The 26,434-nt window shown below is 43.2% G+C and overlaps 1 protein-coding gene and 1 non-coding gene across 2 annotated transcripts in view; one reads left to right on the top strand and one right to left on the bottom strand.

Moving 5' to 3' along the window:
- Nucleotides 1-26,434, bottom strand: part of ccdc77 (coiled-coil domain containing 77) — an 84,191-nt gene that overhangs the window by 1,365 nt on the left and 56,392 nt on the right. The window contains exons 9-10 of the mRNA XM_041216108.1: nucleotides 22,880-23,005; nucleotides 2,440-2,592 (exon numbers count right to left, since the gene is read on the bottom strand). Of these exons, the coding sequence (XP_041072042.1) occupies nucleotides 2,440-2,592; nucleotides 22,880-23,005 (279 nt within the window). The remainder of the gene's footprint in view (nucleotides 1-2,439; nucleotides 2,593-22,879; nucleotides 23,006-26,434) is intronic.
- LOC121293461 lies at nucleotides 12,420-12,522 on the top strand. The gene has a single exon (XR_005946540.1). It is a non-coding gene; the product is annotated as a U6 spliceosomal RNA (small nuclear RNA).

Here is a 26,434-nt window from a genome sequence, read left to right as displayed (position 1 = left end):
AAATTCTCCTTCCCGTGTTCTAGTCCCCTGGGGTCAGCATGTGCATTCACACTTTCTTCCACGCACTCTCTCACACCAACTCATCCGTCAATGGTACACCACTGTTTCATATACCCATAGCAAAGAGTCACAAACCTTCAGTTGTCTCTTTGGACCTTCTGACTTCTTACAAGCCTTCAAATCAAGAAGCTTGACACCATCCAGGACAAAGCAGCCCATTTGATTGGCATCACATCCACAAACATCACTCCCTCCACCAATGATGCACAGTAGCAGCAGTGTGTACCATTTACAAGATGCACTGCAGGAATTCACCAAGGCTCCTTAGATAGCACCTTCCAAACCCATGGTGACTACAATCTAGAAAGATAAGGGCAGCAAAAAGGTGGGAACACCACCACCTGGAAGTTCCCCTCTAAGTCACTCACCATCCCGACTGGGAAATATATCGCCATTTCTCCACTGTCGCTGGGTCAAAATCCTCGAACTCTCTCCCTAACAGCACTGTGCGTGTACCTCCACCACATGGACTGCAGCTCAACACCACCTTCTCAAGGGTAATTAGGGATGGGCAATAAATGCTGGCTCAGCCAGCAAAGCCCACATCCCTTGAATGAATAAAAAAAAACACAATCTGATTCCTGTAGCTTTCATCTCTTTAAACTTGAAGCTTAGAGCCTTTCGCTGCTTCTCAATCTTAACTTCACGTTCCTGTCCTTCCTTTGACTAGAAGGTCTTCTTGGGATCTTTCCTGTTCTACTCCCTTGGATTTGGGGACTGTCTTCTTTAGCTTGGGATGTGTTATCTGTTCCTTTGCTTCGGTCTCTCTCTGGCAGCTACTTATAACCAACCTTGGTTTGGGACTGGCCATCTGCCCCTTCCTTCTAGGCTGCTTCTGCCTGGCAGCTGCTCCCAACTGAACGCAAAACTGCTTTATCTTTAGTTTTTCTGTGTGCACAGGTGGGGCCTGCCTCTCTAGAGCCCTATTGCCAGGCAACAGCATAGTTTTTTTTCTATTCTTGTTTGCTTTAACTTCTCAGTCGTAAAACTCTCATTGAAAATGCAGGCACCTTTTAAAGTGAAACTAAAACTCAACTTGACCTTTTCTTAACACAAAGATACAGAAATACAAATCAAACTTAAACTTTAAAGTTAAAATTCATTCCTAACACCCACAAATACAAATATAACAAATTGTCTCTATTACCTAACACCTGGTTAGGTAATTGGCTGATTGGCAAGATTGGAGAATAGAGATAATGGGCAGCAAATTGACAAGATGTCAATAGTGGCACCCCACATGGATCTGTACCAGGACTTCAACTAGCGACCGAATTTATAAACATCTTTGATCAGATAGAAAGCCACATATCCAAATTTACCGATGACATAAAATTAAGTGGGATTTAAGTGGCATAGATGGAAATATAAAATTACAAAGAGACATTGATAGATTAAGTGAATGGGTAAACTGCATCAAACGAGTTTCAATATAGGTAAATCTAAAGTCATGGACCTAGAAACAAAAAAGGATAGAAGAGTACTTTCTAAACAGTGAAGGTCCAAAGAGAATTGGGTGTCCAGGTATATAGATCGTCAAAATGTCATGAATAGGTAGAGAAAATGGTTAATGGAATGCTGGCCTTCAAATCTAGGAGTGGAATACAAGGGGTAGAAGTCAAGCTTTATATATACACAACACTTCAGCTACATTTCCTCATGCCCTGTTTTCTGGAAGGACTCCATTCCAATCTTTGTCTGTCATGTTCTGATATTGCTCAACTGAGGATTCCTCCTCCCCATATCTGACAGGGTGATCTCAACATGTCCATCCCACTTCCCACACCTTCGCTCTCACCACTCCCCTCCCTTCCAGAGCCACAATAAAGTTCCCCTCGCCCTTCTCTCCAGCTCACTATATTCAACCTCTGCTACTTCCACCACCTCCAGTGTGATGCCCACACCAAACACACCTTTCCTGGGAGCTTGTACTAACTACACACCTCACCGGGGCCCCTTGTACCCCGGCCGTATATCATGTCCAGTCCCTTGCACCCAACCAACAAACCGCTTTCTGATCCTTGCAACCCACCTACACGCCGCTTTCTGACCCTTGCACCCAACCTACACACCGCTTTCTGCCCCTTGCACCCAACCTATACTCTGCTCTCTCAGCTCATTGCTGATTGCACCTCACTGTTTGTACCAGCATTTTAGAGTTCTAACAGGTGAGTGAAAGCTTGTGTGCAAGAACAGCTCTGGGTTTTGCTTGACACTTTTAGCAGGTGGCTGATTGGATAAATACAATGTGCAATGTTCTATAGGAGTGGAATTGGCTGTGACCTAAGAGCAGGTTGGTAACTGAAGCAAAAAAAAATAAAGTTTTCAGAAAGATAGGGCAGAGTGTAATCCAAGTAAGTATTAAATGGTTCGGCTTACCTTGAATAGCTGCTTCTCCACATCCTTCAGCCGCTGCCGCAGCAGCTTGATGTCATTTTTAAAGCCTTCCACTTCCATCCCTCGTCGCTTTTCTAGTGCCTCATATCGCTGTGTCATTAGTTGAAGCCGCTTCACTGTTTTATCAGAACGTTCCTGAATCAAAGCAATACACACAGGTTCAGAACCCTCACAGAATAAGCCAGTAAACAGGGACTTTGTTGCAATGGTTGAACTATTGAATGTCCGACGCCCTACTCCTCTATCTACCAGAAGGCCAAATTGGAGTTAAAGAAAAACGATGTTAGTCATCTTGGGTATGTTGCCATAATAATTCAAAAGATAAACTGTTTCCATAGGACATGAGCATTATAATAACTGAAGTATGATGTGGGCTGTTAGGGTGTGAAAGAGATAGGAATTGTACATTTACAATGAAAGAATATGGAAAAAAAGTTTTCAAGAGATGTCCCTAAATGTGCAGGTGTTTTAGATCGATACCAGAAAAATAAATAGGCTCACTCAAATTGAGTTTCCATGATCTTTGCGCTAATTTAAAAAATACCGCGCAATAAGCAGGATCCACTTTCAAAACTGTTCACACCCTCAGACTGAATTATTCATCATTGGGAGTTTCCACACATTTAAGTAGGTTCCAAAAAGTAAGAGGGTTTCTTTGGGTGCAAGAATACTAATTAGGTATGTTAATGAACAAAACATTTTCTTTTAATTTACTTAGGAACTGACTACCATGCTCCAATCTAACTATAGAATAGTCCAGAATGTTTTGAAAATTCTACCCTTTAAAATTAACTTACTTCTGATGGTGGACTGGCACTGATTTAGTCATTTTTTTCTTTGAGATCTTTTGAAAAAGATGAGAAATTTAAACAGCTTTACTAAGGGAACATTAAGTTTCATTTTTTTTTAAAAATAAGAGACCTTGCAATCAGTTTCACTGAGGCACAACCCTATTGGATTTTGCTGTATGCACTATTAACTCAAGAAGGGACAAGTGGGAGAGATTCAGTGAGGGCTACAGCCAAAGTGAGTTAGTGCTCAAGTGGAGAAGGTGGTATAGGTAATAGTTCTAAAACGAAAAGGGAAGAGAATAGACTAATAATCAGAAATTGTTCTTTAGGCACTACAGTTAAAGGGAAAACATTTGAACCAGGGCAGAGAAATAAAAAATGCGAGTAAAATATTAGAGGGTTGGGGACTCACTTTAATGAAATAAGATGATCAAATAAAGACAGAGTGGTTGTAATCAGAGGTTATAGATTGGGATAAGCAGACTAGCTCATAACAGAAAGGTAAAAATTGCTTTAGTGAGGCTGGGATAGTGTTGTGAAGCGTTATATCCTTGATTTAACAAGGGGGGATACCATATTAGATTTCGTAATAAGTAAAAAGTCAGATTTCGTTGCCTGCCTATCAGCGTGTGAACATTTATCTAAATGTGATCATAATGTGATCCTATTCAATGTAGTATTCGAAAGGGAGAAACACAAAACAGCTAAGATTTGAGAGTTCAGTAAGGCTGACTTCAACATGACGGGATGGAGAATCTGCAGTAAATCGGGCACATCTGTTTATGGGTAGAAATGACATATGGACTTTTCAAAAAAGAATTTGTGATACAGAACCAGTTCATGCCCTAAGGAGCAAGTGGTCCACGTGCAAACATCCATGGATGACTAAAGAGATAACAGACAACATAAAACCAAAAGAAAAAGCATACAAAAATGGAAAAGAAAAGCACAGATCCTGGCAACTAGGAGAGATACAAGGAACAACAAAAAGTGACATAATAGATAGAGCTACAGAAAGGTTGTATGAAAAGAAATTGCAAGGATATCAAAAACAAGAAAAAACATTGACAATTATATTCAGAAAAATATGGTGGTCAGGAGAATTGTGGGCCCTTTGATAACTGATTATGTCAATGAAAATAAGAAAATGGTGGATATATTGAACAATTACTTTCAATCAGTATTTACAGTACAGGAAGAGGGGAGTGCTCCTAAGAGATTCCCAAGAAACTTAGCAAAATTAAAGTAAATAAAACAACAATAAAGAAGAAAATAACGTCACTATAGAGCGAAAAATCCCCAGGACCAGATGGTTTCAATCCAGGGTTTAAAGGAAGTAGGTGAGATATTGCAGATGCTCATCTGTGATCTTCCAAAGTCCTCTTGATTCAGGAACCATTCTTTTTGATTTCAAAATTGTGCATATTACTCCACTATATAAGAAAGTGAGGAAGGAAACCAGTGAATAACAGGCTAGTTACACAACGTCTGTTAAGAAATTATTAGCCTTACCTAAGGCTGAATACCCTGAAACTTTTCAGGTACTCAGAAAAAGTAAACACCAATTGGTAACAGTTAGGTCATACCTGACCACCCTGATTGAATTCTTTGAAGAAGTGACTAAAGTAGTGGACGGGATGTTACTTTTACATGAACTTTCAGATGGCATTTGCTAAAGTCCCTCATGAAAGACTGTTAACTAAATGTGAAGCTCCTGCAGGAAAATTATTCACCTGGTTAGGCAGGAACTGAGGAATCTAGACTGGAGGCGAATGTTTGAGGGCAAATCAACAACTGACATGTGGGGGGCTTTCAAACGTCAGTTGATAAGAATTCAGGACCGGCATGTTCCTGCTAGGATGAAGGATAAGGATGGCAAGTTTCAGGAACCTTGGATAACGAAGGATATTGTGAGATTAGTCAAAAAGAAAAGGGAAGCATCTGTAAGGGCTAGAAGGCTGGGAACAGATGAAGCCCGTGGAGAATATAAAGAAAGTAGGAAGAAACTTAAGCAAGGAGTCAGGAGGGCTAAAAGGGGTCATGAAAAGTCACTGGCAACCAGGATTAAGGAAAATCCCAAGGCCTTTTATACATATGCAAAAAGCAATAGGGTAGCCAGGGAAAGGGTAGGCCCACTCAGGGACATAGGTGGGAATCTGTGTGTGGAACAAGAAGAAATGGGAGAGATACTAAATGAATACTTCTCATCAGTACTCACCAAAGAGAAAGGCTTAGCGGTCGATTTGTCTAGGGAAGAGTGTGTAGATAGCCTGGATCATGTCGAGATCAAAAAAGAGGTGTTAGGCATCTTGAAGAATATTAAGGTGGATAAGTCCCCAGGGCCAGATGGGATCTACCCCAGGATACTGAGGGAGGCAAGGGAGGAGATTGCTGGGGCCTTGACAGAAATCTTTGTATCCTTACTGGCTACGAGTGAGGTCCCAGAGGACTGGAGAATGGCCAATGTTGTTCCATTGTTTAAGAAGGGTAGCAGGGATAATCCAGGAAATTACAGGCCGGTGAGCCTTATGTCAGTGGTAGGGAAATTATTGGAGAAGATTCTTCGTGACAGGATTTACTACCATTTGGAAGCAAATGGGTGTATTAGTGAGAAGCAGCATGGTTTTGTGAAGGGGAGGTCGTAACTTGATCGAGTTTTTCGTGGAAGTGACAAAGGTAATCGATGATGGAAGGGCAGTGGATGTTATATACATGGATTTCAGTAAGGCCTTTGACAAGGTCCCTCATGGCAGACTGGTACAGAAGGTAAAGTCGCATGGGAACAGAGGTGAGCTGGCAAGGTGGATACAGAATTGGCTTGGTCATAGAAGACAGAGGGTAGCAGTGGAAGGGTGCTTTTTTGAATGGAGAGCTGTGACTAGTGGAGTTCCGCAGGGATCAGTGCCGGGACCTTTGCTGTTTGTAGTATACATAAATGATTTGAAGGAAAATGTAACTGGGCTAATTAATAAGTTTGCAGACAATATTAAGGCTGGGGGAGTTGCAGATAGTGAAGAGGATCGTCAAAGGATACAATGGGATATAGATTGGTTGGAGACTTGGGCGGAGAAATAGCAGATGGAGTTTAAGCCGGACAAAAGCGAGGTAATGCATTTTGGAAGGTCTAATACAAGCAGGAATTATACAGTAAATGGCAGAACCCTTAATTGCATCGACGGGTAGAGGGATCTGGGTGTACAGGTCCACAGGTCACTGAAAGTGGCAACGCAGGTGGATAAGGTAGTCAGGAAGGCATATGGCATATTGCCTTCATTGGCAGGGGTATTGAGTATAAAAGCTGGGAAGTCATGCTGCAGCTGTATAGAACCTTGGTTAGGCCACACTTGGAATATTGCATGCAATTCTGGTCGCCACGTTACCAGAAGGAGATGGAGGCGTTGGAGAGGGTGCAGAGGAGGTTTACCAAGATGCTGCTTGTTCTGGAGGTTATTAACTATGAGGAGAGGTTGGAGAAACTCGGATTGTTCTCACTAGAGCGACGGAGATTGAGGGGCGACTTGATAGAAGTTTACAAAATTATGAGTGGCATGGATAGAGTAGATAGTCAGAAGCCTTTTCTCATGGTGGAATAGTCAATTACTAGGGGACATAGATTTAAGGTGAGAGGAGAAAACTATAGAGGAGATGTGCGGGGCAAGTTTGTTTACACAGAGGGTAGTGAGCGTCTGGAATTCACTGCCAGAGGAGGTGGTGGAAGCAGGTACGATAGTGGTGTTTAAGAGGCAGCTTGACAAATATGTGAATAGGATGGGAATAGAAGGATACGGACCCCGGAAGTGCAAAATGTTTTAGTTTACGGGCAATATGATTGGCGCAGGCTTGGAGGGCCGAAGGGCCTGTTCCTGTGCTGTACTTTTCTTTGTTCTTGGTTATGAAACTGGCTCAGCAGAAGACACAGAATATGGATAACGGCCAGCTGCTCTAATTGACTAGTAGTGTGATGTGCATTCGGGTTTCAATTATTCACTATATTTAATTTAACAACTGAGATGACTGGACAGAAAGCCAGGTATCTAAATTTACTGATGATGCACAATGTGTGGCATTGTGAAGAGCACAGATAGAAGCATAAATTTACTCAGGGACATTGAAGGATTAAGGGAAAGGGCAAAACTGTGGAAAATGGATTTCTATGTAGATAAATGCACTTCTGACCTAAAACATAATAGAACAGAATACTGTCTAAATGGTGAAGGCCCCACTCAAGGTCCCATCTATTGGTTAACATTTATGAACAGGAACAGAAATAATCAAAATGACCAATGGAATGCTGATCTTTTTACCTAGAGGACTAGAACACGAGGTGGGGATGGGGTAAAGCTAATGCTCCAGCGATAATGCCCTGATTAGATCACACCTGGAGTTCTGCAAGCAGTTCTAGGTACCACAGTTTAGGATCCTTTATCTCAAAGTATTGGACATATCGGAGAGAAAGTGCAGATTTACTAGAATGATAACTGGATTCACAGATTTCATAAATGTTGTATTCCTTGTTATCTACATAGTTACACAAACATACGAATTAGGACTAGGCCACTCAGCCTCTCTAGCCTGCTCTGCCGTTCAGTAAGACCATGGCTGATCTGAGTGTAACCTCAACCTCACATTCCTGCTAACCGCCGATAACTGTTTATCCAGCTTTGCCTTAAAAATATTTAAAGAATCTGCTTCTACTGCCTTTTGAGGAAGAGAGTTCCAAAGGCTCACTAACATCAGAGAAAAAAAATTCTCCTCATCTCTCTAAAGGACTGAGTTGATGAAAGTTTTTAAGGTATTAAGAGGAACAAATAAGGTACACAGAGAGAACCTATTTCCATTGGGTGGGGAGTCTAGGACAAGCAGGCAGAATCAAAAATTAGAGTCAGGCCTTTCAATGCTGATGTTAAAAAACACTTCTACAGGCAAAAAGTGGTTCAAATTTGGATTAATTGATAGGAGATGGGAAGTTTCAAGAGGGAGCAAGTGGAATGGAGAGTACAAGAGAGGGTGAGTGGGAGGAAAGGTGCATGCGAGAGCGAGATGGGAGGGATGGGGTAGGAAGAAATGAGGAAGAGGGCATGCGCAGCAGGGGTGGGCGAGATTGGTTGCGGGTGGGCAAGGCGCCAGGATTGGGCAAAGGTATGTGCATGCCAAGGGGCAAGGAAGCGAGAGGGAGAAGGGTCCAAGGGATGGTAGCAATGGGTCAACGGAGGGAGAAGGGTTGACAGGGAGAGGTCAAGGGAAAGGCAGACAGAAAAAGAGAGCAAGGGGCAGAAAGGCAGAAAGAGAAAAATGCGGTGGGGGGGCAAAGAGAGGCAGAGAGTGAGCAAGGGTGGGCAGGCCACCAAGAGATGGGATGACAGTGAATAGGCAATGACAAACATTCAAACAGCACATGGGTGAACTGCAACAATTGTTTATTCCTGTCTGGCGCAAAAGTCAAACAGGAAAGGTGGCCAAACTATGGCTTACAAGGGAAATTAGAGACAGTATTAGATGCAAGGAAAAGGCATACAAATTGGCCAGAAAAAACAACAGACCTGAGGATTGGGAGCAGTTTAGAATTCAGCAAAGGAGGACCAAAGGATTGATTAAGAAGGGGAAAATAAAGTACGAGAGTAAGCTTGCAGGGAACATAAAAACTGACTGTAAAAGTTTCGATAGCTATGTGAAGAGAAAAAGATTGGTGAAGACAAATGTAGGTTCCTTACAGTCAGAAACAAGGGGATTTATAATGGGGGACAAAGAAATGGCTAGCCAACTAAATACATACTTTGGTTCTGTCTTCACAAAGGAGGACACTAATAACATACCAGAAATGTTGGGCAACACAGCTTTTAGTGAGAGGGAGGAATTGAAAGAAATCAGTATTAGTAGGGAAACAGTGTTGGGGAAATTGATGGGATTGAAGGCCGATAAATCCCTGGGGCCTGATAATCTACATCCCAGAGGGCCACTAAGGAAGTGGCCCTAGAAATAGTGGATGCATTGGTGGTCATCTTCTAAGATTCTATAGACTCTGGAACAGTTCCTACAGATTGGAGGGCAGCTAAGGTAACCCTGCTATTTAATAAGGGAGACAGAGAGAAAACAGGGAATTATAGACCAGTCAATCTGACGTCAGTAGTGGAGAAAATTCTAGAGTCCATTACAAAAGATTTAATAGCTGAGCACTTAGAAAACAGTGGCAGAATCGGACAGAGTCAGCATGGATTTACGAAAGGGAAATCATGCTTGACAAATCTACTGGAATTTTTCAAGGATGTAACTAGTAGAGTTGATGAGGGGGAGCCAGTGGATGTGGTTTATTTGGACTTTCAGAAAGCTTTCGACAAAGTCTCACATAAGAGATTGACAAGTAAAATTAAAGCACATGGGATTTGGGGTCGTGCATTGAGATGGATAGAAAACTGGTTGGCAGACAGGAAACAAAAGGTAGGATTAAACGGGTCTTTTTCCAAATGGCAGGCCGTAACTAGTGGGGTACTGCAAGGATTGGTGTTGGGACCCCAGTTATTTACAATATATATTAATGATTTAGATGAGAGAATTAAATGTAATATCTCCAGATTTGCAGATGACACAAAGCTGGGTGGGGGGAGGTGAGCTGTGGGGAGGATGCAGAGATGCTTCAGGGCGATTTGGACAAGCTGAGTGAGTGGGCAAATGCATGGCAGATGCAGTATAATGTGGATAAATGTGAGGTTATCCATTTTGGTAGCAAAAACAGGAAGGCAGATTGTTATCTGAATGGCTATAAATTAAGAGAGGGGAATATGCAACAAGACCTGGGTGTCCTCATACACCAGTCGCTGAAGGTAAGCATGCAGGTATGTTGATCTTCATAGCCAATGGATTCAAGTACAGGAACAGGGATGTCTTGCTGCAATTGTACAGGGCCTTGGTGAGACCGCCCCTGGAATATTGTGTGCAGTTTTGGTCTCCTTATCTGAGGAAGGATGTACTTGCTATAGAGGGAGTGCAGCACCCAACTGATTCCTGGGATGGTGGGACTAACATATGAGGAGAGATTGAGTCCAGAACCAGGGGTCACAGTCTGAGGATATGGGGTAGACCATTTTGGATTGAGATGAGGAGAAATTTCTTCACCCAAAGAGTGGTGAGCCTGTGGAATTTGTTACCACAGAAAGTAGTTGGGACCAAAACATTGTATGTTTTCAAGAAGGACTTAGATATAGCTCTTGGGGCGAAAGGTGTCAAAGGGTAGAAAGCGGGAGCAGGCTATTGAGTTGGATGATCAGCCATGATCATAATGAATGGCGGGGCAGGCTCGAAGGGTGAAATGGCCTACTCCTGCTCCTAGTTTCTTTGAGAGAGGGAGAGGGGCAGAGAGAGAGAGACAGGGAGAACATGGGGACACGTGAGCAGTAGGAAACTATTCAGCCCATTGAACATGCTCCACCATTCAATATGATCATGGTTGATCATCCACTTCAATGCCTTTTCTCCCCCCACACTATCCCCATATCCCTTTATGTCATTGGTATTTAGAAGTCTGTCAATCTTTGCTTTAAACATACTCAGTGACTGAGCTTCCACGGATCTCTGGGGTAGAGAATTCCAAAGATTCCCAATCTGAGTAAAAAAAAAAATTCTCCCTTAAGTGGCTTCTCCCTTATTTTGAAATTGTGTCCCCTGGTTCTGGACTCCACAGCCAATGGAAACTTCTTACCTGCATCTACCCTGTCTATCCCTCTAGGTATAATATAGTTTTCAATGAGATCACCTCTCATTCTTCAAAACTCTAGAGAACACAGGCCCAGTTTCCCCAATCTCTCTTCATGTGACAGTCCTGCCATCCAGGGAACTCCATCTACGGCAATAATATCTTCTCTAAGGTAAGGGGACCAAAACAGCACACAGTACTCCAAGCGCGGTCTAATCAGGCTTCCTAATTGCTTGCTGCATCTGCATGTTAGCTTTCAGTGACCTACAGTGGTCAATACACGTGTTGGGATTCTTACAGTTCCACATGCTGTAAGATTGGTCTTATCGGCAACCTTGTAAATAGGGCCTGAGCCATATGCTCACCATACAACCTTGATGCTGTAATAGGGTGCACCAAAGACAATAGGGTGCAAGATAACAGCTACCCTGATCAGATCACTTCACGCTGTGTATCAGGCAAACTTGAATGGGCATATGGCTGAGAAGTGCCCAGTCTACCTCAGATTACCTTGGACAGGGAAGGTATCTCAAAACTTTTGAGCAACAGGTGAAGCTAGCTGTTTCACGCTGCTACTATGCAGTAGTAACACACCTGGTATTCGCCACTAACAGGATACTGCCGTCAAGCCAAAAAGATGTTCTGCCTATCACACAAATGAGTAATGTGGTATATGAATTTCAGTGCCAGTGTGATGCTAGGTGTGTAGGCCGTACATCTCAGACTGGCAGATCGTATCAAACAACATGTCTCAGCCGCTGTTCGCAACCAGCCCGTGCTTGCAAAACTCAAAACAGTATACAACATTAGATGTGATTCTGTGATTGGACAACATTTGCAAAACAATCCTCAGTGTGCTAAGAATTACACTGGCAACCAATTTAAGATTGTCAGTCAAGCACACAGTGTGGTGCATTTGCATGTACTGGAAGCTACATAAGCTACACACAAAGCCCTGTTCTTTGCAGACAGAAAGAACATGAACACACATTGCGTCTGTTTTGGCTAAACAAAAACAAAATTAGTGACAGCCATTCAATGACCCATGCCTCAGGGCAATGCCTTGACCAATCAGGGTCAAGCTGCCTGGTTTAAATTTCAAACAATGCTTGAAAGTTAACTGTCAGTCATCATCACTGGTGCATTCTCCATGGCAACATCTCTACCAGAGTGCAATTGCCAACCAATCAGCACTCTCTTCACATACAGTATAAATTGTCGTCTTCCTCCCATATTGGTATTCTTATGAAGTGACCTGAAGAGTTGAAGACGAAAAGTTTAGTTTAACCTAACACTGAGCGCATGCAGTTGTTGGGTAAGAAAGTCAACATTTTTATTTTGTACAAACTTAATTGGCATTAAACTGAAATCGACAGTTTAAACTCTGTAGTTGCCAGCCTTAAACAGGGTTTTTTCAAGGGTTACAGTGAAAAGGTAGCTTAAGAACCAACTGATACTGGATCCTCATTAAGTGACTCAAATAGGCCTTTTTTGTTCACATACACTAAAATTGGAACGATACAGATAAGATTAGCATAGCCCCTGCCCAAGGATGACACGGAAATTCGTGAAGCATTCCGTATTTAATACTCACAAAAAAAAACATACACAAGTAGCCAACATAGTGCGACTGACAAGAGTGCGCCAGAGCTGAGCTCTGCAGTGAGTTATGTGGAGGAAGGGAGAGAGGTGTTTGGTTGCTTTTGCCTAAACTTTTTCAGCCTCCAGAAATTGATTCTTGCTCTGCTACAGGAGAAGAAGCTGGTTAATTGGTGTGTATCTGGTAAGTGATTAAGGTTTATTCTATTCCTAAGGCTCAAAATAGTATATTTTGAGTGAGACATGAGCGGGAGAGGATAAAGCCGCAGATCGAGAGGCCTACCCGCAGTGAGACAGTGGCGGAGTGACGTCACAAACCACAACGTGACGCGAGTGCAGGGAAAGCAGCTGATAGGTGTGTAGGACTGGTGAATATTTCTAGTCTTTAAAGTAAAAGTAAGGTCTTTAGTTTGTGTTTAGGTTTCTAGTCTTTTTTTTCTTTTTCTTAAAAATAGCTTGTTAAGTATAAGGTTGATGCTGGTGTAATAAAAAAGTAATTACAATAAAGTGTAAAGAGCAGGGGATTCTTCAGGCGTAAAAAGCAGGGATACTAGAGTAATTAATTAATAAATAAAATACGATAGCGATGGCAGGATGGGTGATGTGTTGCTGCTGCAGCATGTGGGAGCTGCCGGACACCAAGGTGATCCACAGCCAACACATCTGTAGCGAGTGTTTGCAGCTCGAGGAACTTCAGCTCTGAGTTGAGGATCTGGAGTCTGAGCTGTAGACGTTGCGCCACATCAGGGAGGGGGAAAGTTACCTGGACACTTAGCTCCAGGAGGTGGTCACACCCCTCAGATTAGGTCATTCAAATTTGGTCTGTGTCCAGGGACAAGAGGGTGTGATTGCAGGTGAGGCAGATATGGGGACCCAGGGGTAGCGGTTGAGGAGCCTCAGCCCCTGCAATTGTCCAACAGTTATGAGGTTCTTGCAAGCTATGTGGACAAGAGCGGGAACTGCAGGGAGGATGAGTGAACTGACCATAGCACCGTGGTACAGGGAGCCATTCAAGTGGAGGGAGAAAATAGAAATGTAGTAGTGGTAGGGGCCAGTATCATTAGGGTGATAGATACTGTTCTCTGCAGCTGTGAGCATGAATCCTGAAGGTTGTCTTGCCTGCACAGTGCCAGGGTTAAGGACATCTCCTCAGGGCTGGAAAGGAACTTTGAGTAGGAGGCAAGGGATCCAAATTGGTACCAACGACATTGATAGGACCAGAAAGGAGGTTCTACTGAAAGAATTTGAACAGGTAGGAGCTAAATTAAAAAGCAGAACCTCCAAGGAAATAATCTCAGGATTACTACCTGAACCACGGGCATGCTGGCATTGGGTAAATAAAGTCGTTAAATGCATGGCTAAAAGATTGGTGCAGGAGGAATGGGTTTCAGTTCATGGGCACTGGCACCAGCACTGGGGTGGAAAGGAGCTGTTCCGGTGGGACGGGCTTCACTTGAACCATGCTGGGACCAGTGTCCTGACGAATTGAATAACTAGGGCTTTAGAGAGGGCTGGAGGGCTTTAAACTAAATAACCAGGGGGGGTGGGGGGGGTGGAGATACATGGGCTTACAAAACAAAAGGAAATGGCAGCATTGCAGGGCAGCGATTTAGGCAAAGATACCCAGAGTGTGACAGGAAGGGACAGAGTTTACAAGCAGAAAATAGGATCAAAGGGGGGAAAAAATAGTAAAAAGGCAAAATTAATGGCTCTTTACTTAAATGCACATAGTATTTGGAACAAAATAAATGAATTAGCGGCATAAGTAGAGGTTAACAGGTATGATCTTATAGCCATTACAAAGACATGGTTTTAAGGAGATCAAAGCTTGGAACTAAATATTCAGAGGTATGTGACTTTTCGAAAGGACAGGCAGGAAGGAAAGGGCGGTGGAGTAGCTTTGTTAGTACAACATGGAATAAGCAGAACTGCAAGAAATGATCTTGGATCGGAAGATGTAGAATCCACATGGGTGGAGTTAAGAAATAACAAGGGGAAGACGACACTGGTGGGAGTAGTCTATAGGCCGTCTAACAGTAGCTATATTGTAGGACAGAGAATAAATCAGGATAATGAGAGCATGTAAAAAAGGGCAATACATTAATTATGGGTGACTTCAATCTTCATGTAGATTGAGAAAATCAAATTGGCAGAGGTTGCCACAAGCAAGAATTCATAGAGTGTATTTGGGACAGTTTCCTAGAACAATATGTTGCAGATCCAAACAGGGATCAGGCTATTTTGGATCTGGTAATGTGTAACAGGGCAGGTTTAATAAATGATCTCAATAAAAGATCCCACAGGAAACAGTGACCATAACATGGTAGAATTTAGCACTCAGTTTGAGAGTGAGAAACTTGAACTGGAAACAGCTGTGCTAAACTTACATAAGGGTAATTACAAAGGAATGAAGGCAGAGTTGGCTGGAGTGGACTGGGAAAGGAGTTTAGCAGAAAAGGCAGTTGATGAACAATGGCAGACATTTCAGAAAATAGTTCATGGCTCACAACAAATATATATCCCAGTGAAGGAGGAAGATTCTAGGAAGGGGATAAGCCAACCATTGGAAAAGTTTTAAAAATCAACAAAAAATGACCAAAGAATAAAGAGGGAGAAAATAAACTTTGAGGGTAAACTGGCAAGTGATATAAAAATGGACAGTAAGAGCTTCTTTAAATATATATAAAGAGAGAGAGAAGCCAAAGTCAATATATCCACTTGGAGAATGAGGCTGGGGAAATGATAATGGGAAACAAGAAATGGCAGGGGAGTTGAATAAATGCTTTGCATCAGTCTTCATGGTAGAAGACACTAATAGCATTCCAAAAATACTAAATAATCCAAGGAGCAAAAAGGTGGGGTGGGGGGCAGTGGGAAATAAATACAATAACTATCACTTGAGAAAAAGTACTAGGGAAGCTAATGGAGCTAAATTCCGATAAGTCCCCTAAACCTGATGGGTCGCATCCTAGAATATTAAAGGTAGTAGCTACATAGATAGTGAATGCAGTGGTAGTAATCTTCCAAGAATCCTTAGATTCTGGAAAAGTCCCAGAGGATTGGAAAACTCCAATGTAACACCCTCATTCAAAAAGGGAGGGAGACAAGAAAAACAGGTTACTATAGGCCAGTTAGCCTAGCATCTATCATTGAGAAACTGTTAGAGTCTATTATAAAGGATGGAATAGCAGAGCATTTAATAATATAGTGAAGTAGAGTCAGCATGGCTTCATGAAGAAGAAATCATGCCTGATAAATTTATGAGAATTATTTGAGGAGGTAACAAGCAGGACAGATAAAAGGGGAACAAGTAGATATGATATATTTGGATTCCAAAAGGAGTTTGATAAGGTACCGGACATAAGGATACTTCTAGGGTAATAGCCCATGGTGTTGGGGGCAGTATATTAGCATGGATAGAGAATTGACTAACTAACAGAAGACAGAGTTGGGATAAGGAGGGCATTTTCAGGATGGCAACCTGTAACAAGTGGAGTGCCACAGGAATCAGTGCTGGGGCCACAATTATACACAATATATATTAATGACTTGGATGAGGAAAGTGAACATACTATCGCCAAGTTTGCGGATGACGCAAAAATAGGTGGGAAAGCAAGTGGTAAGGGTGACACAAAGAGTCTACAGAGGGATACAGACAAGCAAAAACTTGGCAGATGGAATATAATGTGGGAAAACGTGAGGTTATGCACTTTGGCAGGAAGAATAGAGGAGCTGAATATTATTTAAATAGGGAAAGACTGCAGCACAGAGGGATTTGGAGGTCCTCGTGCATGAATCACATAAAGCTACCATACAAGTTCAGCAAGTAGTGGGGAGGACAAATGGAATGTTGGTCTTTATTTCAAAGGGAATGGAGAATAAAAATAGGAAAGTCTTGCTAAAACTATACAAGGCACTGGTTAGACTATATCTAGAACACTGTGAACAATTTTGGTCCCCTTATGTAAGCAAAGATATCCTGGCATTGGAGGCAGTCCAGAGGAGGTTCACTAGGTTGACCCCGGCTATGGAGGGATTTTCTTATGAGGGGAGGTTGAGTAGGTTGGGCCTGTACTCATTGGAATTGAGAAGAATGAGAGGTGACCTTATTGAAACATATAAGATTCTTAGGGGACATAACAGGGTAGATGCTGAGAGGTTGTTTCCCCTTATGGGAGAGCCGAAGACCAGAGGGCATAATCTCAGAATAAGGGGTTGCCCATTTAAGACAGATGAGGAATTTCTTCTCTCAGAGGGTAGTGAATCTGTGGAATTCTTTACCTCAGAGGGCTGTAGAGGCTGGGTCATTAAGTATGTTCAAGGCTATGATAGACAGATTTTTAACCAATAAGGGAATCAAGGGTTATAGGGAAAAGGCAGGAAAGTGGAATGAGGATTATCAAATCAGCCATGATCTCATTGAACGGTGGAGCAGACTCAATGGGCCGAATGGCCTACTTCTGCTCCAAGGACTTATGGTCTTATGGAAAAGCTTTGACAATGCAATACTCAAGTTTGTGATTTATTAACAGGGACACCCAGGTCCCTTTGTACATCTACACTTTATGATCTCTTAGCATTTAGGAAATACTCTGCATATCCGCTCCTCCTACCAAAGTGGTTAACCTCACATTTTTCTACATTATATTCCACCTGCCATGTTCTTGCCCACTCACCAAGTCTGTCCAAGTTCTCTTGAAGCCGCTTTGCATCTTCCTCACAACACACATTCCCACCTAGCTTTGTAGCGTCTGTGAACTTGGAAATACTACATTTGGTCCCCACATCTAAATCATTGATATATATTGTGAACAGCCGGGGCCCAAGTACTGATCCTTTTGGTACCCCACTAGTCACAGCCTGCCAACGTGAGAATGACCTGTTTATTCCTACTCTGTTTCCTGCCTGTTAACTAATCCTTAATCCATGCCAGTATATTGTCTCCTATCCCATGTGCTTTTATTTTGCTAACCAACCTCCTGTGGGGTACTTTATCAAAAGCCTTCTGAAAATCCAAGTACACTACGTCCACTGACTCTCCTTTATCAATTTTGTTAGTAACATCCTCAAAATACTCCAACAAGTTCATCAAACATGATTTCCCATTTGCTAATCCATGCTGACTATGCCCAGATCATTTTTATCCAAGTGTCTATTTATCACTGTTTAGAATAGATCATCACATTTTCCCTACCACTGATGTAAGGCCAACAGGTCTGTATTCCCTGTTTCCACTCTCTCTTTCTTCTTAAATAGTGGGTGACATTTTCTACCTTCCAATCTGTAGGAACCATTCCAGAATCTATAGAATTGTGGAAGATGATCAGCGATGCATCCACGATCTCCATAGCAACCTCTTTCAACACTCGGGAATGTAGAACATTAGCTCCCGGGGACTTATCAACCTTCAGTTCCATTAATTTCTCCAACACAACCTTCTTACTTATACCAATTTCCTTCAACGCCTCATTCCCCTGCATCCCTTGGATCTCAAATTCTGGGAGATTTCTTGCATCTTCCTTAGTGAAGATAGACACAAAGTAATCATTTAGCTTCTCTGCCATTATGAATTCTCCTGACTCTGCCTGTAATGGACCCACATTTGTCTTAGCCAAACGTTTCCGTTTTACATTCCTATAGAAGCTTTTAGTCCATTATGTTTTTTGCTAGTTTACATTCGTATTCTATTCACCTTTTATCAGTTTCTTGGTACTCTTTTGCCGTATTCTAAAATCCTCCCAATCTGCAGGTTTACTATCACGTCTGGCAACTTTATAGGCCTTTTTTAATCCTATACAATCCTTAACTTCCTTTGTTAGCCACTGTTGACTGACTTTTCTTTTTGAGTTTTTGTGCCTTGAAGGAATATATAATTACTGTAATTTATATAATAATTCTTTAAATACTATCCATTGCCTTTGTACTTTTCCAATCCACCTCAGCCAATTTACCCCTCATACCTACATAATTTCCATTGTTCAAATTTAACACCTGGCTTCAGATTGAACAATCTCACTTTCAAACAGAATGTAAAATTCTACCATATGTGCAGGCTGAAGTCACCCATGAGTATTGTATTACGCATGCTACATGCTTCTCTAATCTCCTGGTTAATACCATGCCTCACACTACCACTACTGTTTGGTAACCGATAAACAACTCCTACCAACATTTGCTGCCCCTTTGCTGTTTCTTAGCTCCACCCAAACAGATTCCACATTATGTTCTTCTGATCTGAGATCCTCCTTTACTAATGTACTGATCCCATCCCTCATCATCAGGAGGACAACTTTTCCTTTTTGCCTGTCCTTCCTAAATGTCAGATATTCTTGAATATTCAGTTCCCAGTCTTGGTCACCCTGTAGCCATGCTTCTGTAATGGCAATTAGATCATACCCATTTACCTCTACTCGTGTCTTTAAATCATCTACCTTGTTGTGAATGCTGCATACATTCAGGTAGAGCGCCCATAACTTTGTATTTTTGACATTATTACGCTTTCTAAACTTAGTTGATGGTCACATTCGTTTTACCTGCTGTCTAATTTCACTTGCCACTTTTCTACTTCCTGTTACCAGCTTTACCTCCTTCCAATTTGAGCCACCCCTCAGGTTCCCACTCACCTGACAAAACAGTTTAAACCCTCCCTAACAGCACGAGCAATATCTCCCTGAAAAGATTTTAGAGAGGGGGAGAGGGGGACAGAGGCAGAAAGAGATGGGGAGAAGAGATGGACCGAGAGAGGGGCTGAAGGAGGGAGAGAGAAGGGGACCATTGGGAGATAGAACAGGACTGACAATAGAGCGGGGCAGGGGGGAGACGGGGTAAGGAGGATGCCATGGGAGAGAGAGAGATTGTAGGGAGAGAAACTGAGACTGTAAGATAGAGCGGGACAAAAGGGGAAAGAGAGTGGCCATAAGTGAGTGTGATATATCCTTTAATATCCCAGTGTCTTCCACATACTCATATATATCTCAGATTCATCCCACTCTTCTGCTCACTCTCCAAATCCTCCAATATCCCAACTAATAACTTTTACTGAATCAGAGAATGATCAGTACAAAGAGCCCATTTGTTCCATTGTGCCTGTGTTGTCTCTTTGAAAGAACTATCTGATTCAGATAACTCCCTGCCCTTTCACCACAGAGCTATAAATCTTTCCACTCTAAGTGTGTATTCAATTTATTTTGGAAGTTACTACTGAATCTGCTTCCACTATTCTTTCAGACAATGCAATGCAAATCACAATATTTCACTCCTCAAAACTCTCTCATTTTCACCCCCACTGGGATTTTTGCCAATTACTTTTATACCTGTCTCAGTTTACTGACGCTTCTACCATTGGAAAAAGTTTGACCTTATTTACTCTATCTAATCCCTTCATAAAATTAAACATATCAACCGAATCTTATCTTAGCCTTCTCTGTTTGAGGAGGCTAACCCCAGCTTCTCCAGTCTATCCATGTAACTGTAATCCCTCAACCCTGGAATCATTCCAGAAAATCTCTTCTGTACTCTCTCCAAAGCCTTCAAACTCTTCTCAAATTGTGGTGCCAGAACTGGACACAATACCCCATTTGGGGCCAAACTAGTGTTTGATATAGGTTTAGCATAAATTCCTTGCTTTTGCACTCTATGCTTCTATTTATAAAGCCCAGGATCCTAAATGCTTTATTAACTGCTTCGCTAACCTGGCCTGCCACCTTCAAAGCTTTGTGTATAACATCCCCATGTCTCTATCTCCTTGCACCCCCTTTAAAATTGTATATTTGACATATGCCATATCTCCTCAAGTCCAAGTTATTAATTCTATCCAGACCAGGTTACTTATCTACAACTAGGCTCAAGTGGATCTCCTACTCTATTCCTACTCTAGGGACTTGACATCTTTCCTAATATGTGGTATTCACAATACTGCAGCTAGCACCTAACCAGTAACTTAGAAAAAGTTTAGCATTAGGGACCAAGGGGGCAATCTATGGGTGGAGCCAGAAGACACTGGTAGAGTGTTGAACGAATACTTCACATCTGTCTTCACCCAAGAGAATGAGGATGAAGGTATCGAGCTCAGGGAGAGAGACTGTGAGGTTCTTGAGCAAATTGATATAGGGAGTGACAAAGTATTGGAGGTGTTGGCAGGCTTAAAAGTGGACAAATCTCCAGCTCCGGATGATTTGTGTCCCAGACTGCTGAGGAAGGAAAGGGAGGAGATTGCAGGGGCTCTGACCCAAATTTTTAATTCTTCTCTGGCCACAGGGGAGGTGCCAAAGGACTGGAGAACAGCTAATGTGGTTCCGCTATTTAAGAAGGGTTGTAGAGATAAGCCAGGGAACTACAGGCCAGTGAGTCTCACGTCAGTGGTAGGGAAACTATTGGAGAAAATTCTGAATGAGAGAATCTATATCCACTTGGAGAGGAGAGGTTTGCTCAGGGATAGTCAGCATGGCTTTGTCAGAGGGAGGTCATACCTAACAAATTTGAATGAATTTTTTGAGGAGGTGACCAGGTGTGTAGATGAGGGTAGTGCAGTTAATGTAGTTTATATGGATTTCAGCAAAGCCTTTGACAGGACCCCACATGGGAGACTTATTGAGAAGGCAAATACACATGGGATACAGGGTAATTTGATAAGGTGGATTCAAAATTGGCTTAGTTGTAGAAGACAGAGGGTGATGACAGAAGGATGCTTTAGTGACTGGAAGCCAGTGTCCAGGGATCTGTACTGGGTCCCCTATTATTCGTCATTTATATAAACGACAGATGACTATGTGGGGGCTAGGATTAGTAAGTTTGCGGATGACACAAAGATTGGCCGGGTGGTTAACAGTGAGGTTGAGCATCTTGGGCTACAGGAAGATATAGATGGGATGGTCAAATGGGCAGATAAGTGGCAGATGGAATTTATCCCTGAAAAGTGTGAGGTGATACACTTTGGAAGGAGTAATTTGGCAAGGAAGTATTCAATGAACGGCATGACACTGGGAAGTTCTGAGGAACAAAGGGACCTTGGCGCGTGTGTCCATAGATCTCTGAAGGCGGAGGGGCACATTAGTGGGGTGGTGAAAAAGGCATATGGGACGCTTGCCTTATCAATCGAGGCATAGATTACAAAAGTAGGGAGGTCATGTTGGAGTTGTATAGAACCTTGGTGAGGCCACAGCTGAAGTACTGTGTGCAGTTCTGGTCGCCACATTATTGGAAGGATGTGATTGCACTGGAGCGGGTGCAGAGGAGATTCACCAGGATGTTGCCTGGGATGAAACATTTAAGTTATGAAGAGAGGTTGGATAGACTTGGGTTGTTTTCGTTGGAGCAGAGAAGACTGAAGGGCGACCTGATCGAGGTGTACAAGATTATGAGGGGCATGGACAGGGTGGATAGGGAGCAGCTTTTCCCCTTAGTTGAAGGGTCAGTCACAAGGGGACATAAGTTCAAGGTGAGAGGCAGGAGGTTTGGGGGTGGTGGTGGTGGGGAGGTGGGGGGGATGTGAGGATGGTGATGGTCTGGAATATGCTGCCTGGGAGGGTGGTGGAGGTGGGTTGCCTCACGTCCTTTAGAAAGTACCTGGATGAGCACTTGGCATGTCATAACATTCAAGGCTATGGGCCAAGTGCTGGTAAATGGGATTAGGTAGGTAGGTAGGTCAGGTGTTTCTCACTTGTTGGTGCAGACTCGATGGGCTGAAGGGCCTCTTCTATACTGTGTGATTCTGTGATTACTTACTTTTGTACTCTATGCCTCTATTATAAAGCCATGGCTCTCAATTACTTTTTAAACAGATTGATCAATTTGTCCTGTCACTTTCAATGATTTTTGTGCATAAACCGCAGTTCACTCTATTGCTGCACTCCTTTTAAAATTTATAGTTTATACTGCCTCTCCTCTTTTGTCCTATCAAAATGTATCACTTCATACTTATTTCCATCAAATTCCATCTATGTGCCTACGCATTTTACCAGTCTGTCTACATCTTCTTCAAGACTGTTACGATCCTCATCACTCTTTACGTCATTTCCAAATGTCATATCATCTGCAAACATTGAAATTATGTCCTATACATTCAAGTCCAGGTCACTAATATATCAACAAGAGCAGTGATGCAATACCAACCCCTGGGGATCACCACTGCATACTGCACTGTCCCAGTCTGAAAAACATGTGTGTCCAACTACACTCAGTGCCAATTTTATATCCACACTGTCACTGCCCCTTTAATCCCATTGGGTTTAATTATACTTACAAATCTACTGTGGTACTTTATCAAATGCCTTTTGGAAGCCCATATCAACAACATTCTACCATTTTGAGGGTTAACAGAAGCATCTCAGACAATTTGCAGTCTTACCTTAAACAGCTGGCGCCCTATGTCCCCTTCTTCCCGAATCTGTGCCAAGTCATTCTCCAGTGTCACACACTGCTCCCTATACATGTCTGCCAATCGATGCGCTTGGTTTACTTGTTCCTCCAGTGCCTGGGAAAGGTAATTACAGTTAATGGGTACATTGGACATAGATTCCAGTACTTCAAATAACAAACAAAGATGATCTTTAGGGAGATGTTCCAGGTACAGGCTGGGTATATTCCAACAAGGGTAAAAGGCAAGGAAACCAAAGCTAGAGATCCTCGGAGAACAAGGGAGATAGAGAATATGATGCAACAAAAAAAGGACTGTGTATTATGCATGTCGGGTGTATTCTTCAGATGAGAACCAAGCCAAAAACAGTAAGTTAGGAGGGGAAAAGAAGACGAAAATAACACTGGCAAAAAGAGAATATGACAATAAAATGGTAGTTAACATAAAAGGGAACCCAAAAGTCTTCTATAGGCATGTAACAGTAAGGGGTAGTAAGAAGTGCAGCATACTGGAGACAAAGAAAGTAATATATGCTTAGACAGGGCTAGAATACTTAATAAGTGCATTGTATCAGTGTTTACTCATAAAGAGGATGCTGATAAAATATCGATAGAAGCAGTGAATGGTCAAGGTCATGGATGGGATGCAAGTTGAGAAATGCTGGAAAGGCTGGCTATGCTTAGAGTGGATAAGTCATCTGGTCCAGATGGCTTGTATTTCATGTTAACCAAAACAAAAACAAAAATACCTGGAAAAACTCAGCAGGTCTGGCAGCATCTGCAGCGAGCAGCACAGTTAACATTTCGAATCCGAATGACCCTTCAACAGAACTAAGGAAAAATAGAAAGAGAGGTGAAATATAAGCTGGTTTTAGGGGGGGGTGGGGGGGGGGGGGGGGTGGGGGGGTGGGATAAGTAGAGCTGGATAGATGGCCAGTGATAGGTGGAGATAACCAAAAGATGTCACAGACAAAAGGACAAAGAGATGTTGAAGGTGGTGATATTATCTGAGGAATGTGCTAATTAAGGGAAGAAAGCAGGACAAGCAAGGTACAGATAGCCCTAGTGGGGGTGGGGTGAAGGAATCAATAAAGGCTAAAAGGTAGAGATAAAACAATGGATGGAAATACATTTAAAAATAATGGAAGGAGCTGGGAAAAGAAAAATCTATATAAATTATTGGAAAAAAAAAGGCGGGCGGGGGGGAAGAGAATCGGAAAGGGGGTGGGGATGGAGGAGAGAGCTCATGATCTAAAATTGTTGAACTCAATATTCAGTCCAGAAGGCTATAAAGTGCCTAGTCGGAAGATGAGGTGCTGTTCCTCCAGTTTGCGTTGAGCTTCACTGGAACATTGCAGCAAGCCAAGGACGGACATGTGGGCATGAGAGCAGGGTGGAGTGTTGAAATGGCAAGCTACAAGCAGGTCTGGGTAATGCTTGCGAACAGACCGAAGGTGCTCTGCAAAGCGGTCACTCAGTGTGCGTTTGGTCTCTCCAATGTAGAGGAAACCGCATTGGGAGCAACAAATACAGTAGACTAAATTGAGGGAAGTGCAAGTGAAATGCTGCTTCACTTGAAAGGAGCGTTTGGGCCCTTGGACGATGAGGAGAGGGGAAGTAAAGGAGCAGGTGTAGCACCTTCTGCGGTTGCATGGGAAGGTGTCGTAGGAGGGGGTTGAGGTGTAGGGGGTGATGGAGGAGTGGACCAGGGTGTCCCGGAGGGAATGATCCCTGCGGAATGCCGCCAGGGGGAGTGAAGGGAAAATGTGTTTGGTGGTGGCATCATGCTGGAGTTGGCGGAAATGGTGGAGGATGATCCTTTGAATGCGGAGGCTGGTGGGGTGATAAGTGAGGACAAGGGGGACCCTACCATGTTTCTGGGAAGGTGTGAGGGCGGATGCGCGGGAAATGGGCCGGACATGGTTGAGGGCACTATCAACCACTGTGGGTGGAAAACCTCGGTTAAGGAAGGAGGAGGACGTGTCAGAGGAACTGTTTTTGAAAGTGGCATCATCAGAACAGATGCGAAGGAACTGAGAGAATGGGATGGAGTCCTTACAGGAAGCAGGGTGTGAGGAGCTGTAGTTGAGGTAGCTGTGGGAGTAGCTAGGCTTGTAGTGGATATTGGTGGATAGTCTATCACCAGAAATTGAGACAGAGATGTCAAGGAAGGGAAGGGAAGTGTCAGAGATGGACCATGTGAAAATGATGGAGGGGTGGAAATTGTGTGTGTGTGTGTGTGTGGTAGGAGGAAGTGTCTGCGAGCTGACGCTCAGCCTCTGCAAGGTAGAGGTCAGTGCGCCAGGCAACAACAGCACCACCCTTGTCAGCGGGTTTGATGACAATGTCAGGGTTGGACCTGAGAGAAGAGTGCAGCAAGTTCAGCGAGAGACAGGTTAGAGTGGGTGAGAGGAGCAGAGAAATTGAGACGACTAATGTCATGCCGACAGTTCTCAATGAAAAGGTCAAGAGAAGTTAAGAATCCAGAGGGAGGGGTCCAGGTGGAGGGAGAATATTGGAGGCGGGTAAAAGGATCCATTGAACGGGGAGAGGACTCCTGCCCAAAGAAGTGAGCACAGAGACGAAGGCGGCGGAAGAAGAGTTCAGCATCGTGCCGAGCCCAAAATTCATTGAGGTGAGGGATTAAGGGCATGAAACTAAGTCCCCTGCTAAGCATTGAACGTTCGGCGTTGGAGAGGGGAAGGTCAGGGGGTATGGTGAATACACGGCCGGGGCTGGGATTGGAAGATGGAATGGGGGCAGAGGGAGAGGCAGGGGTGGAGGGTCCTGGGTGGGTGTTGGTGTCGATGAGTTGTTGGAGCTTGCGTTTCTTTGCACCTGAAAGAGAGAGACAAAGTTTCTTGTTGAGGCGTCAGATGGGACGAAGAATAAAATGAAACAGGGGGCACGCGCAGCTTTGAAAAGGGGTGCTGCTGGAGGGACAGGTCGAGTGTGTTCATATGGCGGTGCATGGCACCGTGTGTGGTTCTCAGAATGCAACGAGAACAGCAGTCCGAGGAGCGTTGTATGTCCCGGAGATACCTGTAATCCTTTGTTCAAAACATGGGGGATGGAACTTCAGTTGAAATTCACGTGGGGTAAATCGGAGACAGAGACAGTCGCTGAGGAAAGAAATATGGCTGTGAAAGCGGGTTTTAGTAAACACCTTATCAAACACCAGGAGAGAAATGGAAAGCAATGAAGGTGGACAAGGCAAAAGAGAGATACGAAAATCCTGATGGAGAGAAGAGCAATACTTCAAGGTAGGAAGAGAAGTGGCAGTCAATTAAACACTAAGATAAAAGCAAAAAACTGCGGATGCTGGAAATCCAAAACAAAAACAAAAATACCTGGAAAAACTCAGCAGGTCTGGCAGCATCTGCGGAGAGGAGCACAGTTAACGTTTCGAGTCCGAACGACCCTCCAACAGTGTATTCCATATTGCTAGGTGGGACTGTAGACAGTGAAAGGGTTTACCAATCTTCCCTTGATGCATGGGAGGTTCCAGGTAGCAAGAGTGTAAGGACAATCCTCATGACTACAGGCT

Source organism: Carcharodon carcharias, chromosome 21 (assembly GCF_017639515.1).
Source record: "Carcharodon carcharias isolate sCarCar2 chromosome 21, sCarCar2.pri, whole genome shotgun sequence".
In the NCBI taxonomy this organism is placed as follows: domain Eukaryota; kingdom Metazoa; phylum Chordata; class Chondrichthyes; order Lamniformes; family Lamnidae; genus Carcharodon; species Carcharodon carcharias.
This window is presented reverse-complemented; position numbering and strand designations above follow the sequence as displayed.